At 39.8% G+C, this 18,104-nt stretch overlaps 1 protein-coding gene across 3 annotated transcripts in view; it reads left to right on the top strand.

Annotated features, from left to right (window-relative positions):
• Cped1 (cadherin like and PC-esterase domain containing 1) overlaps positions 1–18,104 on the top strand; it is a 266,707-nt gene that overhangs the window by 52,361 nt on the left and 196,242 nt on the right. For all 3 annotated transcript variants that reach the window (XR_003480049.2, XM_027389966.2, XM_027389967.2), the window contains exon 3: positions 11,771–11,877. Coding sequence is in view for 2 of the 3 variants with exons in the window: in XM_027389966.2 (XP_027245767.1) it covers positions 11,771–11,877 (107 nt within the window). In the remaining variant the exon portion in view is untranslated. The remainder of the gene's footprint in view (positions 1–11,770; positions 11,878–18,104) is intronic.

Genomic DNA, 18,104 nt, shown 5'->3' with positions numbered 1-18,104 from the left:
GTCATGCACAATTATGATACACAATACAGTATGCTCACAATGGCATGGCTAAATTAAACCAATTAACATGTTATATCACACATATTCATCATTTTTGTTTTGAGAACACTTAAAGTATACTATCTCACAACTTTTAAAATATAGCATATTGTTATCAACCATATTTATCATGCTCTCAGTAGACCTCAAGACTTCACAGAGTCCATGCCTCTTGTCCAACTGCAGTTTTATCATTTCCCCATTGTTAAAAGACCCACATTGAACCTAATAGCCACAATTCTGCTCTCTGTTCCCACAAGTTCATCATTTCTAGGTTACACATAAAATTGAAATTGTGTGACATTCGTCTTCCAGTGTGTCAATTATTTTTTTTTGGCAAGCATACAACTTTACTACTTACTAAAGATGAAATTAAATTTGCATGCACAGGTGAGCACTCACTGAAACACCTTGGATTCATCATATATTTGAGTTTCAATTAGCATATATATATATATATATTTATATGAAAAGAGCAATAATGGCAATATGTTATGCATCAATAGCAGCAACAGGTTTTCCAGGTTTTGCAGTCATTTGAACAAAATTGTAGAGACATCCAGCACACTCCATTTAAAAAGACAAAAAACAAAAAACAAACAACAACAAAGTAAAAAACAAAATCCCAGAAAACAGCACAGTTCTGTTACTCTTGTGGTACTTGGCACCATTTTTTTTTTAAATTAGCTTCTCAGTCATCATCTGGGAGGAAACCATTCTGAGCAACATCATTAAAAACAGCTCTGATAAAGCATGGTCACTACTATGTATCAAAAGCAAGTCCACATATAAGTGAGTACATATCATGTTTGTCTTTTTGTGATTGGATTACCTCGCTCCATTTTTCCTGCACATTTCAAGATTCCATTGTTTTTTTCTGCTGAGTAGTACTCCATTGTGTAAATGTACCACATTTTCTCTATCCATTCTTCGGTTGACAGGCATCTAGGCTGCTTCCAGTTTCTGGCTATTACAAATAATGCTGCTATGAACATGGTTGAACAGGTATCCTTGTTATATGAATGTGCTTCTTTTGGGTATATGCCTAGGAGTGGAATTGCTGGATTTTGTGGTAGACTCATTCCCATTTTCTTGAGGAGTCGCCATACTGATTTCCACAGTGGCTGTACAAGTTGGCACTCCTACCAGCAATGGAGGAATGTTCCTCTTTCTCCACATCCTCTCCAGCATAAACTGTCATTGGTGTTTTTTATTTTAGCCATTCTGACAGGAGTAAGATGGTATCTCAGAGTTGTTTTGATTTGCATTTCCCTGATGACTAAGGATGTTGAACACTTTCTCATGTGTTTTTCAGCCATTTTAGATCCTCTATTGAGAGTTGTCTATTTAGTTCTGTACCCCATTTTTTGATTGGACTGTTTGGTGTTTTTGAGAATAGCTTCATGAGTTCTTTGTATATTTTGGAGATCAGCCCTCTGTCAGATGTGGGGTTGGTTTTTAGGCTTTTTAAGAACTTCCTGGGGATTACAGTGCTCATTTATGCATGTCCTTTTCTAGCCCCAAAATCAACCATTCCCATGAACTTGGTCCTTTTTTTTTTTTTTTTTTTCAGAGAATGGTATTGGAAACCAGTATCTGGGTAGGATGTGTATTCCAGTTTTTAAAAATTCATTTTGTTGCCATGTTAACTTCTGCTATGGTGTTTTAATCTGGCAAGCATCTTTTTATTTATTTATTTATTTATTATTAGTTCAAATTAAGAACAAGCTTGCTTCACATGTCAATCCCTTCTCCCTCCCCTCCTCCCTTAAGTCCCCACCATCCCCCCCACCCCATTGCCCCCTCTGCTCCCCAGGGAGGATAGGGCCCTCCATGGGGGCTCCCCAAAGTCAATCCATCATCCTGGGCCGGGCCTAGGCCCTCCCCCATGTGTCCAGTCTGGCAAGCATCTTAAATGTCTAAAATTTTGGTAAAGAAAAGAGTTTCCTCTCAGACAGAATATAATGTGAAACCCACTGAAAGTTTACACAACTCATATATGCCACCAATTAGAGCTCAAGGGGACATTAACAAATGGCACAGGCATATTAAAACATTATGGAGAGAACAGTATCAAGCCTTCTGAAGTAACCACATTTTTTTTAGGTTTCACTTAAATTAGAAACAATCTTATTTTATGTATCAATTCCAGTTTCCTCTCCCTCCCTCCCATCCTCCCATGCCCCTACTGACACTGACCCCCCATCCCATTCCCCATCCACTCCCCAGGGAGAGTGTCGCCTTCCATGAGGGATCATAAAATCTGTTAAGTCTTTTGGGGCAGGGCCTAATCCTTCCCCTGTGTATCTAGGCTAAGAGAGTATCCCTCTATGTGGAATGAGCTTTCAAGGTGCATTCATGCACTAGGGATGCATCCTGGTTCCACTGCCAGAGGCCCCATAGACTGCCTAGTGCTCCCAGCTGACACCCATGTTCAGGAGGGCTGGTTTGGTCCTATGTTGGTTCCCCAGCTGTCAGACTGGGGTCCATGAGTTCCCACTTGCTCAGGTCAGCTGTTTCTGTGGGTTTCTCCAGCTTGGTGTTGACCCATTTATTCATTCATCCCTCCTCCATCTCTGAAACTGGATTCCAGGAGTTTGGCTCAGTGCTTGGCTGTGGATCTCTGCTTCTGCTTCCATCAGCTACTAGATGAATTCTCTAGGATGGCATTTAAAATAGTCATCATTCTCATTATAGAGGAAGGGCATTTAAGGTAGCTTCTCCACTATTGCTTAGGTTCCTAGTTGGGGGTCATCCTTTTGGATCTCTATATAATTCCCTAGTGCCAGATTTCTCTTTAAACCTACAGTGACTCCCTATATTCATGTGTCTCTTTTCTTGCTCTCCTCTATTCCTCTCCCCACTCAATCTTCCTGATTCCTCATGTTCTCCTCCCCCCTCCCCTTCTCCCTTCCTCTTTCTCCACTTCTTAAGGAGTTTATTTCTTAGGGGAAAACTCCCCTTCTTTTGTGTTAAATTTATACATAGTAGAAATATTTTGCAGGATATATAAATAATGCTACTTCCCTCAGCTTATGGAGAATTCTGGGAGCTCAGAAATGTTTGCAGAAACAATCTCCATGGTCTTCCTCACAGCCTGCCTCAGGGTGAGTGTTTGGAGCAGCAGGGAGGGAATCCTTTGGAAATTCTGTTCTGGGACACAAAGGTTCCATCATCTGCTCTGAAGAGATTTGGAACCAGAGCTAACACCTATGGCTAGACTCCTTGGGCAAAGAACCAGACTGCATTAGATTCTGTGAACATATTATACAATTTGTTAAGGATAATAAACTTCTGTTCAAGTGCCTGCCTTAAAATTAATGCTAAATGCTGAAATCATTAACTCAGAAACATCTACCAGTATCTACAAAGTCTGTGTTAGAGACTGTAAGATGAATAGCTCTTCTCTGTAGAATGGCACTGAATAAAGTTAATTATGGGATACCTGTTACTGATCCGTAAATAAATTAGGTTTTGTGTGTAGAATAGAGAATCGGTTAATGAAACTTGAGAGATTGGAGAGAAGATATACATATTTTAACATAATCAATACTGAGATGGGATCAAATCTAGACCCTAATTTATCAACAAATTTTAAATGGGCCTATGAGTATAATGCCATCACCAGGATTCAGATAGATACAAAGGAAGTAAGATTTTGTTATTTGGCAAGAATTTTACAACTTAGCTATAAAAAGAAGAGCAATTCAGAGAGAATGGTGAATTAGTTTTACATATTACAAAGAAATACTATAAATATTTAAAAGGCAGCCATCTTGGGCTAGGAGTGCAGTCCAGTGTAGTGGTGGAGGACCTAGTTTGACACAGAATAAAGAAAGGAAGCAAACTCAAACAAATGGCCAAGAAGAATGAACAGACTGAATCAAATATCTTCAATACTTCACCTTAAAGGAAAACCAACTTTGCAAAATGTTCTAGACATGTCCTTAGGTAATAGTATAGACTAATACTATGAATGAGTGAATGAGGTTTGGCTTTGGTAGCTAGGTACCCTAGACCAGTGGTTCTCAACTTCCCTAATGCTGCGACGCTTTAATACAGTTCTCATGTTGCCGTGTCCCCCAACCAGAAAATTATTTTCATTGCTACTTCATAGCTGTAATTTTGCTACTGCTATGAATTGTAATGTAAAAGTCTGCGTTTTCCTATGGTCTTAGGCAGTCTCTGTCAGTCGTTCCACCCCTCAAAGGAGTCATGACCTTGGAGCAAATGTTCTCAACAGACATTCTTGGACCACCAATACACTGATGTGGAGACATATTATAAATTATGAAAGCGTGGCTTTTAGCTTATGCTTGTTTCCAACTAGCTCTTATTACTCAAATTAACCTGCTTCTGTTAATCTAAGTTCTGCCAAGTGGTTTTACCTTTCTCAGTATGGCAGGTTTGACTCACTGTGAGTGAGCCTGCTGGAGAAATCCTGATGCCTCCTCCAATCTCCCCCGGAAATCGTGCCTATCCTCTCCTGCCTAGCCAGTAGCTCTTTGTTAAACCCATCAGAAGGTTCCTTTGCAAAGACACATCTTCACAGTGTACAAAAGATTATCCCACAGCATGACTCACAGGTTGAGAACTGCTGCCCTAGCCACTCAGGGATAAATCTGCTTTCCAAGCTGTAGATGTTAAAGTCTGTTTTCCTGAGTGTTCACAGAAGAATTTTCTATATTTAAGGCATTTGGAAGTTGGTTATCTCTGTCTTTCAGTTTTTGCTTCTCTTCTTTAATCCACAGTAGCTAAGAACCAAAATATTTATTAACATGTTTTTCAAAAGATGAGTGCTTTTCTCAGAATTTTTCCATTTTTAAGATCTCATTTCAAAAGGTTGGCTTTTTCTACTCCTTTCATTCCCTCCTTTTTTCCTTCCTTCTTCCCTTCCCTTCCTTCCTGCCTGCCGCCTGCCTGCCTTCCTTTTCTTCCTGTTTTTGTATGGTATATGTGGTTGTGGGTGTCCATGGGTGTATGTGTATATAGGCATCTCAGTGTGTGTTCATGCATGCATTCGGAGATCAGAGTTCAATGTTAGGTGCCTTCCTCAAGACTCTCTGCCCTACCTTTTGGAATAAGGTCTTTTATTGATCTAGAACTCACCATTTTGGCTAGGCTGGCTATCTAACTAGCCCTAGGGGTTTGCCTGTGTCTCTTTCCAAAGCCCCTGGGATTATGGGTATGTGATGCCTTGCCCAGCTTTTATGTGGATTCTAGGGAACCGAACAACTCTACCTACTTAGCCATCTCTCCCCCTGAGCCTCTTTTTGCTTTATATTTTATTTTTTCATGCTTTTGAAATTGAACCCAGGGAATAGGTTGGCTTTTGATACAGTTCTAATGATTTTCCTGCTACACATTCAGTTATCTGCTCATTTAAACATGTAACAAAATATGTAACATTTTTTAATATTACAACCACTTGATAAGCATGGAGAATGTAGCAAAGAATAAAATAGATGTAGTCTCTGCCCTCCTGAGCTTGTATGCAAATCAGGGGGAAATGCTGGGAGGAATGATATATGCCTATAAACCGGGTGCTTGGGAGGACGAGGCAAAAAATGAGGGTTCACAACCCACCAAGGTTAGACAGTAAGATCTTGTCTCAAAAAAAAAAACAAAAAAAACAAAAAAACAAAAACAAACAAACAAAAAAAACAATTCAATCCAAACCAAACAAAGCCCAACAAACAATAACTAATGGGGAAAGATAGGTAACAAGTGACTATATTAACAGGGGTTGGTAAATGTTATGAAGAAAAATAGGGCAGGAACAGATATGGTATTATTATTTGGGTTTTTGATTGTTTTGTTTTGTTTTGTTATTTCCGGTATGTGGCATTCTCCTCCCTTGAGAAGAAACAGTTTCTACACAAACGGTGCTAGCATGAATGGCACTGTCTCACAGTGCTCTATGTTCTGGGTTATATTACTGATCCTACAGATTTTATCAGGGAGGGAAGTTATTTGTGAGCCAGGAAACAATTGTTTGCTTTTCATGGCAGCCTGCCCGTGGGAGACGGAAATGTTCTAAAGACAGCCCTATTTCTTAGGGTAGATGCTTGTTTTAAAAACAAATAAATAAATAAATGAAATTAAAAAGTCATTTTTAAAATTGAGATGCCAACTGCTTTCCGAGCAAGCTTTGAGAAGGGAGTGAACTCTATAGTGTTTATGTATGTGTGAATTGATAAATGTGGACCTTCACACCTTCTCAAATTGCATTTGATAGCTTCATCTCCCACAGAAAACCCTGTAGTGGTGAGGGGGCAATCAGTGTGGTCAGCCGCGTGCTGTTTGGGAGGAGGTGTCTGCAGGGTGTTCATGTTTTTGTAATTTTGAGCTAGAGAATGGGACACGCACATCCTGTTTTTTTTTTTTTTTTCTTAGAACTTTACCCTATGACCTCTCTATTTAAGTCCTTGGCTGATCTAAGTCATGGAGCTCTGGTTTCATTGTGATGGTAAAAACAATATTAGTCACCTAAAAGGACTCTGAGCAACTTTTAGAGATTTATTTTTGAAACGAGGTGGAAGCCAAGTTATTGCTTGTAATTTCTGAGTACATGTATGAGTGAGGACTAGTTCCTTTCCCTACAGAGATCCAGATGCCACCAGCATTGCTAATAAGGGGCTTAGTCCCCTGTGAGGATCGAGGGGTCCCTGATTATATCTGCTACAGTCATTTTTCCTTCAAGTTCTCATATGCAAATATACATGATAGATAGTAACTAAAAAAGACCAAAGCTAGATAAGGATTTTGGTGATGGTGTTTTGTTTTGTTTTTGTTTTTGTTTTTGTTTTGTGTGTGTGTGTGTTTGAGTGTGTGTGTGTGTGTGTGTGTGTGTGTGTGTGTGTGTGTGTCTTTACTTCTAAAGTATGTACAATCCTTTTTCTAGACCACACACTTGTCACAAGTACTATATAAATGAATAGGTATATGGCATCAGAAGCTGTGGTTCTCTGTTGCTTCCCTGTGTTTTGAGGTGCTAATTATGTCAAGAACCTGGCCTTTAGACCTGGACCCCCAGCAGTCAAGTCCATTAACTAGAAGACATTGGGCAAATTACCTAGGTCTTCTGTGCTTCTCAGAACATCCATACCCAGTGTGGAGTCCTGGGTGAAGAATTATGAATACAAATACTTGGAACAATATGAGGCACATTAGAGTACTTAAAATTCCTAGCTGTTGGGACTGGAGAGATGGTTCAGCAGTTAAGATAATTGCTACTCTTGTATGGAACTAGAGTTTGGTTCCCAGAGCCCATGTTGGACAGTATACAGAGAGCTTTAACTCTAGCTCCTGGGGATCCCATGTCCTCTTCTGGCTTTTGAGGGCATCTACATATATGCAGATGTACACACACAATAATAACAATATATATCTGAGAAGAATTTTTAGCTGTTTGTATCCTTATTTATTACTACCTTTCTTAGTTACTTTTCTGTTGTTGTGATAAAACACTATAACCAAGACAACTTATAAAAGAAAGAGTCCAACTGGGCTTATTATTTCAGAATGTTGGATCTATGTTGCAAGAACAAAAGCTTGGTGGCAGGAACAACTGAGAGCTCACATCTTGAGATACAGCTATGAAACAGTGAGGGCACACTGGGAATGGTACAAGTCTTTTGAAACACCTCCAGCAACAAGGACACGCCCCCTAACCCTTCCCAAAAAGTCACACCAACTGGGACTATATATTTAAACATATGAGCTTACAAGGGTCATATATTCATTGTGGATTTGAAACCCAAATTCCAATTTAGTATTCTAAACCACACAGAATCTACCTTTTCTTTAGACTAACAACTCAAGGAACCATCAAAGTCACCAAGGACTTCCTTGGCTGCTTTTTATTTTAACTGGAACCAGCATTTGACTTCTCAGATCTTCTCTCTAGATATGGAAGAAACGGATCAAAAACGCCAACTAAAAGGGTGTAATGTTTGCCTGTTGCCTAAAGAGAGTCCGCACTGGACCAGTTAACACTGGAAAGCAGCTCTCAGGTGGGCGTGTGTACAGAATCAAAAGTGAGGCTGTGAGAAGTGAAGGATCAGCCCAAGAAGATTGTGAGCAAGCTCAGCATCCAACCTCAAGAAAAGAGGGAACAAAGAAGACAGCCATAGACCTCTCTTAGTGTTTCTGGGTTCTGGGAGGAAGAAAGACTGAGGTCATACTTCGGTCCTTACCAACGTCAGCATAGCCAGTAAAATGTTGCTGGAGTTAGAATAAGCTTTTTCATCTTTCTGGCAGATGTGCTAGACATCAGAACAATATCCAGACATCCCTCTACTACCAACTGACCAAATATCAATTTCTCTAAGTCCATTCAACAAAACCAACTTAGCTAAGGAACATATTTAATTCATTAAAAGTTAAAACATGAGTATCAGTTTGTCAAAAGACTGATTAATGGAATATGGACAGACCTGTATTTTACAGCAGGACTAAAACCGCCGATGCTAGATGCTGAGGAAGGCAGCCTTGGGGCCGTATGGAGAACTCCTGGGCAAATCCCTGAAGTCTTTGATGCCTGTAAGATGTAGACCTAGTGGTACTAGGGTTTCCAAAAATGGCTGAAATCTGTTTTCTCAAGTGTGATTCTGCTGACATTTGCATTTGGCAAGTATCTACCTACTGTCCTGGCCAAACACAATCCATTCAAGGGCTGGACTTGCCTATGTGCCTGCCTCCTCCGACTTGTGCGTTCTGCTATGGATGCTGTGCCTGTGTCTGCCAGTAGCTTATACTGTCCTCTAGTGGAGGGTGGTCCCCAAAGCCCCCAAATATTGCACTAGTTTGAAATTTTACATTTATACCTGCAGTGCTCCAAGGCTAATTTGGAGAAGTGGTATACTCTGCTAGTGAATAAATATCCTTTACTCTGTAGTCTAAGTTTCTATTTTCAAAGTGTCTGCGGCCAAATTTGAACATGTATTGTGTCTCCTGAAACAAATAAAGCTTTGCTTTGAAAAATTGAAGGAGGGAATTGACTTCTGAAGCCAGAGAAAGAAACGTAGAAAAAGTGAAAATATTAGTAAATATTTAACCTATAGAGGCTTGGAAGGTTGGCATAGAATTCAGTTAAGAAAAAGAATTTTGAAAGGAAACAACCAGTGCTGTTTAGACTTTGGTAGCAATAATTAGGGAAGTATATGAAGACATTTCTTGAAATTCCTGTTAGACTTCATTTTAAGAGAATATTGAAGGGTTATGAGCCCTTTTTTGAATTATTAATTTTTAAGTTAAAATATTAATTGAATATTTTTGAGGGATGAAGGGTCACCTTAAGACTGCCAAGAGACTTATGATATTTTATAAGTTAACCTCAAATCTTTTTAATCTTTTAAATCCCTCAGATAGATTGCTGAGGGCACTTACTATTTTTTCTTTCTATTTTCTTTCACATACCCAGAGCAAAGTTCTGCTCGTTGAAAGTTCTTAATGAATTCCTATGAATTATTTAAATGTGTTTCCCAGTTTTAAACATTTATGACTGAACTGTGTGTTTCTTTCTTCCAACTCTACAAGTTGTGTGTGTGCGCTTGCTAAAGTGAAGGAGGCATACCTCAGAATACACTCTGGTTTTAAGAACCAAACAATGCATTTCTTAATTTGAAATCACTCTCTCTTTGCATACCCTTATCTTCTTAAAATATTTATTTGGGGATCTTATGACAGGAGGCTTTTTTCTAGGGTTTCACAATTTCCTGAACTGGACATGACATGAAATAAAAACGCATTGTATTTCTGTTTGAATTCAAATCAAAAGATGTTGGTCGACAAAGCCCACTGCCTGCTCAAAACAGAGGATTAGAAGCATTGCACTGTATTTGGTTTTAGCTCCAAGAACTGGTCTTAAATTCTCTTTAAAGTGAGGGTGTATATGGTTTCTCCATCTCCTGAGCCCGAGGCTTGCTTGCTGTTGCATAGATGAGATTCTCTGTCCCAGCTCATGGGCTGAACTCCCCCCTGCCCCCTTTGAACTACTGTGTTGTCTTTCAGTATTTTCATGAACAAGCCAACAGCACAGTTGTGGGATGAAAGCTTGACTTCAGTTGTTTAGATGACTTTGTTCACCAGGAAGTTTTTCCTTCTGGCAATAAGACAGCCCAAACCATAAAACATAGTCCAGACTACACAGGGATTGTCAAATGAAAAGTACTTGGTTGGCAAAGAGTGAAATTTCACTACTAATTATAGATTCTTCTCCCTTATTAGTTCTTTCATTTGTTTGGCCTTTCTTTGGAAGAGTTACGTTTCTCCATGAGACATTCTCCTGGAAAAGAAAGCCAAGAAGAGATGGCTTTAAACAAGCTGATGGCCTCCCTAAGATTTTTAGAAGCCATTGTGGGTGACAGAGGAGACAAATGGTGACATCTGTGTTTGTCTCATGAGTCACCAGGGAGACAATGTGCACAGAAAATATTTTTAAAGATAATTTTCCAAACAAAAAGTTGGGAAAAAAATCTCAAGCTATGCTAATTTGTTTACTGTACCCTACTCCATCTAGACTATCTGGACATTTTTGTTGTTGTTGTTACTATCTATATCATCAACAATTGAAATACATGTCTTTTGTTTCTTTTTCTCTGAGAGGTGATACATTTACTATTCTATCAGGGATTTCCATTCAACAAATATTTTTAAAGCACCAGTTCCATTTAAGACATGCTGACTTAAAAAAGGGGGGGTACATTGACACAGAAGAGGGTACATTGCCACAGTACATTATGTATAAGTACGAAAATGTTATGAAGCAAGTTTTATGCACAATGCTAATAAAAATAAATATTATATATTTGTTGCATAAGAAAAAGACAGGAGAAAGGAAATGAACAGGCTCAGTGATAAGAACAGTTGACATGCAAGTGAGAAGAACTGAGTTCTGGTGACCCCAGCCCCCACACTCTTTAACAAAAAGAAAGTGGAAGGTGTTCACTCATGCTTGTAAAGCAGTGTTGTGTTGGAAGAGATAGGAGGACCACTCCAGGTCCAGTGTAAGACCCTGTCTTGAAGGAATATGGTGGAATGTCACACACACACACACACACACACACACACACACACACACACACACACTTAGACATATGAGCCCCCACAGTCTTGTACGTCTGCCATATACACATATACCACACTCACACAAATACACACAGAAGAATAAATGTAAATCAATTTACACTTGCCCAGAAATGGTCATCTCTGAGCCAGAATTCACTCTTCTAAGCTGACAAGTTATTGTGGCAGGCTCGAATGATGATTGGCAAAGGATTTTGTCCTTGGTAAAAGCTGAATTATTAGGTTGCTTCAGTTCATGTCATGTTCTGAATGTTCAACTCCATTCCAGTAGTATCTGTAACTAGGTCACAGACTCATTTCTCATGAAACTTTTAAAATTTGTATTAATTTTACTTGCTGCCTAGCATATTCTTTTTTTTGGAAGAAGTCTTATGAACTTTAAAAAAGACTAAGATAATATATATATTATATATATATATATATATATATATATTCTAATTTCAGTTTTTCAAAAGAATTTTATAGATATTCAATACCTGAATTTTCTCTAGATCTTGAAGCTAAACAAAAAGCTTTTGAATTAGAAGATGAATTTTAGTTATTCTGAGTGTTAGTATTTTGCTATGAAGTGTTAACTTGTCTTTTAGTGTTTCAATAATTAGGTTTCTTACTGGAAGGAGCTAACTGTCGTTAATGTGTTTAGGTGATTTGAACTCCTGGGATCTGCTCATTTGCCTGCCTTCCAGGGAAGCTGATGGGAAACCCTGCATAGCCAGGGAGCACATATGCCGACTAAGGCTACATCAAAAGGTAAATACTGTCACAGTATAAATACAGCTTATCAATCCGATGGATGTTATTAAAAGGGAAAGTTTTTGGTCCATATATTGTTTTGAATTCTTGAAAAATTAGAACCATTGTATCTTTTGGTGCAAGTTTCAAAAAGATCTAGTTATCTTTCTGTCACTATAACAAGATGCCCGGGGCAAAGTAGCATATACAGAGGGAAGATCTACCTTTGTCTCACAGTTTCAGAGGCTAAGACCATGGTCAGTTGGCCTTGCTGACTTTGTACTTGTGTTCAGGCCAGACATCCTGAAGTGAGTGTGGGGAAAAGGAAATTGTTCACTTCATGGTATCCAGGAAGCAAGGAGACCAAGGAAGGAAATGACCAAGGTCCCAATGTCTCCTTCAACAGTTTGTTTCCAATGGTCTAAGTTCCTCTAGTGAAGCCACGCTTCCCAAATATTTTACCATGTCCCAATAACAAAGAAGCTGGTGACTAACCCTTTGTCCTATGAGTTTCTGGGGACATCGAAGATGTAACACCACGTCTTATTAGTCACCTTATATTTAGAACCAGATATTGTTCTTTTTAATATAATTTCCTCAAGCTTCAGCTCTTATAGTTTTCTTTTCATTCACTCAATAAGACACAAATTTTACCTAGAATTATATAGCTTATTGGATGCTGCTTATCCTCAATTTCATTGACTCACAGTAGAAAAGTATTTTCTACATCACTGTACTGACTTTTTCAAACTCAGGTATGTCCTAGTGAGCTTCAGTTGCCATGGTGAATCAACCTAGAGTCACCTAAGAAGAAAACTTTGCATGAAGAATTGTCTGGGTCAGATTGGCCCGTGTGCATGTGTGTGTCTGCAAGGGATTATTTGAATATTAATTTATATAGGAGGTTTTAGCCAGAGAGGCTATAGGCTGCAGAATCCCTAGGTATGGTCATGAGTTGTAATAGAAAGCTAGCTAAGCATGAGCCCACAAGCTAGCCAGAGAGTGAACGAGCAAACAGCAGCGTTATTCCACGGTCTCTGCTCCAAGCTCCTGCCCTGCTTGAGTTCTTACCCTGGTTTCCCTCAGGAAGTGACCTGGAAGTATAAGCTGAATTGAATACTTTCTTCCCAAGGTTGCTTTTGTTTGTAGAGTTTTATCATAGCAACAGAAACAAAACTAGAACATTATATTAAATTGCAAAAACCATAGTATATTTTCTTAGCCTGAAATTGAAATTCAGTATTTATTGTCTGCTCTATGCGTACATTCATGAGTGAAGATGGAGTGAAAATTTGTCCAGTGTACTAGTCATTATACTTTTATAGTTTTTATAGTTTTATAGAGGGAATTATATTAAAAAGTTACATATCGTTGATACTTATAAGAAGTCTGTGAGGAAAGTGCCAAAACCAAGTTGGTTTCTATCTCCTAACTGAACTTGCAGTAGTCTACCCTGATGACACAATGACAAGGAAGGTCTAAACAATTTCATTTTTTCTTCTAATCTTTTTCTGATAACTTTTTACATCTTTGTCCTTTAGGCTGAGTACATTCTTTTCTTTTCTTTTTTTTTCATTTGAATTAGAAACAAGATTGTTTTACATGTCAATTCCAGTTCCTTCTCCCTTCCCTCCTCCCCTAACCCCCCAACTAAAACCCTCCCTCTTACATATCCTTTCTGCTCCTCAGGGAGGGCGTGGCCTTCCACAGGGGGTCATCAGAGTCTGTCATATCCTTTGGGATAGGGCCTAGGCCCACCCCTGTGTGTCTTGGCTCAGGGAGTATCCCTGTATGTGGATTGAGCTCCCAAAGTCCATACCTATGCTAGGGATAAGTACTGATCTACCACAGGAGGTCCCATAGATTTCCGAGGTCTCCTCACTGACACCCATGTTCTTGGGGTCTGGGTCAGTCCCAAGCTGGTATCCAGCTATCAGTCTGGGGACCAAGAGCTCCCCATTGTTCAGGTCAGCTGTTTCTCATTCTTTTAGGTTGGTTTTTGTTTGTTAGGTTTTTGTTTTCACTAAGCCAAGGCTTGGTCTTGAACTCACTATGTAGTCTAAGCTTGGCCTAGAACTTGTAAAAGTCTTCCTGTCCCAGCACACCCCACTCCCGCCCCAGTGCCGAGACCTTTGTATATCTGTAATCATTTCTTCTCTTCATTCATCCTTCCTCTTTCTTCCTCCTCCTACTTCTTCTTCTTCACCATCGTCCCTCCCTGTCCACTCCTCCTCCTGCCTCCCTCTTTCTTGTCTTTCACCAGCCTGGGATCTCTATCACCACCTGCAACCGCAGCCATTCCATGACTGTCTTCACCACATTTTCTCAGCTTGTGCTTTATAACACCACTACCCAAATTTCAACCACCTCTTTTAGTTAAAGATTCTCAAGTCTGCACCTAACCCTCAGGACAGTCTCCCAGGCTTCGGGTTAATATATGCCTGTCCATCTGACTTGTGTGCTCCACAGATGCCTCAAACTCAAGCTCCATAGCCGTATGTCCAATCAGTTATAAGTATGATCAACTACTTGTTCATCTCTTAGATTAAAATCTGCCCCCTGATTCTTTCCTTTTTACAGTGTACTATAGTGCTAAAATATACAATCTCTATTTAGTCTAGAACTCTGTGTCTTAGCATTCCAGAATACTCAGAAGGGTAAACCGCAGAGAAACTAATAAAAGAACCAAGTAGAAGACTGGACAGGGTGAAAGAAACACTAACAAGAAAAAGATGGCAGGGCCCCTAGGAACTAGCAAGAACCCAAAATTTTTACTACTCCTAATCACAAGAGAGGCATACAGAAGGAAGAACACCTTCTGAGAGCTTCTGAGAGCAGGAGCCAAGACATCTGCTTGCCTGGGGTAGGGGGTGGTTGTTAACTGAATGGGATATATCTGTACCCTACCACTGGCCTGCAGAGAGGATAAGAAACAAGGCTGATCTCTTCCCACCCTCCAGTTCTCTTCAGTTGTTCCCATTGGTCCAATATAACACTTAGTCAAGAGGCAAGCATCTCTGTGATGCCATCCATTAAAAATTAGCCTGCTGGGAACAGCAGGAGTGGAGGTCTGGAGAACAGAACAGGGAGTACCTAACACAATTAGCTGTCAGAGGTCCTCTGTGACCAGAGCCTGCCCAATAGTACCCTTCTCTCACCTCCATTTAGCTCCAGTATCATGCTAAGTGATAAACTAGTTATCTTTCTCTAAAAACCTATGCTGCTTTTTGTCACATACCTTTCTCCTCCTACTACTTTTTCTGTCTTCCTGGAATGCCCTTTCTTAATCCTCTCAATCTATCTTATTTCCAATAAGGCGGGGCTTTGTCTCCCAAATAATATCTAGAGACATTTTTGGTTTGTCACAACCAGGAGAAAAAATATGTTATGGTCACCTATTAGTCAAAGCCAAGGATGCTGCTAAGTGTTGGATAATGTTCACAACCAAGAGAAATGAAGGCCAATGTACTGATAGTGTTAAAGCTGAGAAACCCTAAGATACCCCGGGACCAAGGTCTTTCATGATAAACTCCTGCTCTCTCACACATAACCTAAAGGATTTTGGTCACATTTAATCTCTGTAGCCTTCAGTGTCTTTCACTAAAATATGATGGCATTAGAAACCAGCTTTAAATTCTCATGGAAGTCACAGGAAACTTTGTAATAAAGCAGAACTGAGAAGAATGGCAGAGATGCTGAGTGTGTGTGTGGGGGGGAGGGGACGGGTATGATGAAGTTCAGTGTCTAGGAGGCTGAGATTACATCTCCATATTTTTAAATTTCAAGAATAGATTTAGATATGAAGAAAATTATGGAATTAGTATAACATTTCCCCATGTACCCTTAACCACCTTGCTCTAAGATTAGCAAAATACACAAGATGATGATGCATTTATCAAGAACAGTAAATTAGCATCGATTCAAACTATTCACAGAATTACAGGCAGTACTTAGATATTTTTAAACTTCCGTCACTTCTCTGTTCCAGGATCCAATCTCACACCCTTGTTAGATGCAGTTTCAGTGAGTCTCTGTTGTCTCTCGCAGTCTGGGTGTTTCTCAGTCCTTTATTTCCTTAATGAAATGGAAATTTCTGAAGAACATTGGTTAAGTATTTAGTAGAACGTCCCTGAGTTGAATTTATTGGATATTTTCTCACAAAATTATGGAGTTTCTGAAAGAATGCTACTGTGGTGGTTTGAATGAGAATGGCCCACATGGGCTCATCTATTTGAATACTTGGCTCCCAGTTTGTGGGCCTGCTTGAGAAAGATTAGGAGATGTGGTTATGCTGGGGGAAGTAGGTCACTGGGGGCAGGCTTTGAGGTTTCAAAAGCTCACACTAAGCCTCATCTCACTCTCCCTGCCATCTACACTGTGGGTCAGATGTAAGCTCTCAGCTACTGCTCCAGTGCCATGCCTGCCTGCCTGCTGCCATGCTCTCTACCGTGAAGAGCTTCCCTTCATGAACTTCCCATCTGAAACTGTGAGCCTCCAATAAATTCTTTCTTTTATAAGATCCTAGACCATGCTGTTTTGTCAGAGCAATTGAAAAGTGACAAAGACAACCACAGAAAAGATTAGAGTTTTGTGGCTTTAAGTGTCGGGAGGCACATGACTCTCCTTTGCCCTGTTTGCCTTGTTGCCTCTCTCCACTGTGAAACTACTACTTTTCCTTTCGGTTTGTAAATATTTGGGATGTTGTACTTTCAGACTATGCAAATATCTTGCTTTTCTGCAAACTTTGGGACGTGAATTTTAATATCCAGTCATGGATCTTACCTGTTATTAATATTATCCATCTTTATTGATCATTTTCTGTTGCTCTGTGTGGATATTCTATAGGGAAGATCTATTTCTACCAATGTGTCATGTCTGAGTTCCTTTTAATTAAAAACTAAAGTCTCTTGGGAGATTTTTTTGCCTAGAAGATTATTTATGCACTAAATTTAGACTAACACTACTTATCAGGACGCGGGCCACCACCTCCTGAGATACTTTCCCTGCTGAATGTATTGACTTATTTTTGACTTTGTTCACTCATTTATTCATCTGTTTGTGCACATATTTTCTATCCCTTTGTCATTTCTACAGGTACTTACTGCACATCTGTACTGTGCCGAGGAAATATAAATTAGTAAAACAGACATAAATCCTTATTATTGGGGGGATTAGACCCTTAACAGGAGACTGGTAAAGGAAATGCCCTCATAAAAGACCATGTTAGATGTCAAAAGGAACCATGGACACAATTAAAATAAATAGAGAAAAACGTTATTGAACTTAGAGGAGTAGTAGGGTATGTTCCATCTCGAGACATTTGAGTTGGTACTGTTGGCTCACAACTTTGATCCTGACACTGAGGAGGCAGAAGAAGAAGGATCTTTGAGTTTGAAGCTTGGTCTACAGAGTGAGTTCCAGGGCAGCCAGGACTACACAGAGAATCCCTGTCTCAACCCTCTCCCACCAAAGTGACATTTGAGTCCAGCCTGGAAGACTGGTGCCAGTGGCTCATGTAAAGATTACAGACACAAAAGAAAGGAGAAATAGGTATCAGGTATCAGATAAAAGAAGGTTGTCTTGCTTTTGCTTTTTATTGTTTTCAGTTTATTTAATATGTGTGGGTCTCTTCGTTATTTTTCTATTGCTGTGAAGAGACACCATGCCTAAGGCATCTTACAAAAGAAAGCGTTTAACTTTGGAGCTGGCTTACAGTTTCAGAGGGTGAGCATCCATGAACATCGTGGCAGAGAGCAAGGCCGCAGGCCAGCAGGCAGGCATGGTGCTAGAGCAATAGTTGAGAGCTTCCAGGTGATCTAAAAGTTGGAGACAGGGATTGAGACTAGACCTGGAGGGGGCTTTTGAAACATCAAAGTCAATGACATACCTCCACCAACAAGGAGTGACACACCTCCCAATAATTCCCCAAACAGTCCACTGATGAGGGACCAAACACTCGAAATATATGAGGCTATGGGAGCCACTCTCATTCAAACCACCACATTCATGTTTTGCCTGCATGAATGTCTGTGTACCATGTGCATGGAGTATCTGCAGAGGCAAGACAAGAGAGTCAGATCTCTTAGGACTGGAGTTACAGAATCAACTTGTAGGTACTGGGTATTGTACCTGGGTCCTCTGAAAGAGCTGGCAGGTCCTTTTTAATGTCGAGCTGTCTCTCCAGCCTGTCTTGTATGTATTAAAAACACAAGGATTTCCATATGACTGGAGGAGAGTTGGTGCAG

This window comes from Cricetulus griseus (assembly GCF_003668045.3).
Source record: "Cricetulus griseus strain 17A/GY chromosome 1 unlocalized genomic scaffold, alternate assembly CriGri-PICRH-1.0 chr1_0, whole genome shotgun sequence".
NCBI lineage: Eukaryota > Metazoa > Chordata > Mammalia > Rodentia > Cricetidae > Cricetulus > Cricetulus griseus.
Note: the sequence above shows the minus strand (reverse complement) of the source record. Positions and strands in the feature narration are given on the sequence as shown.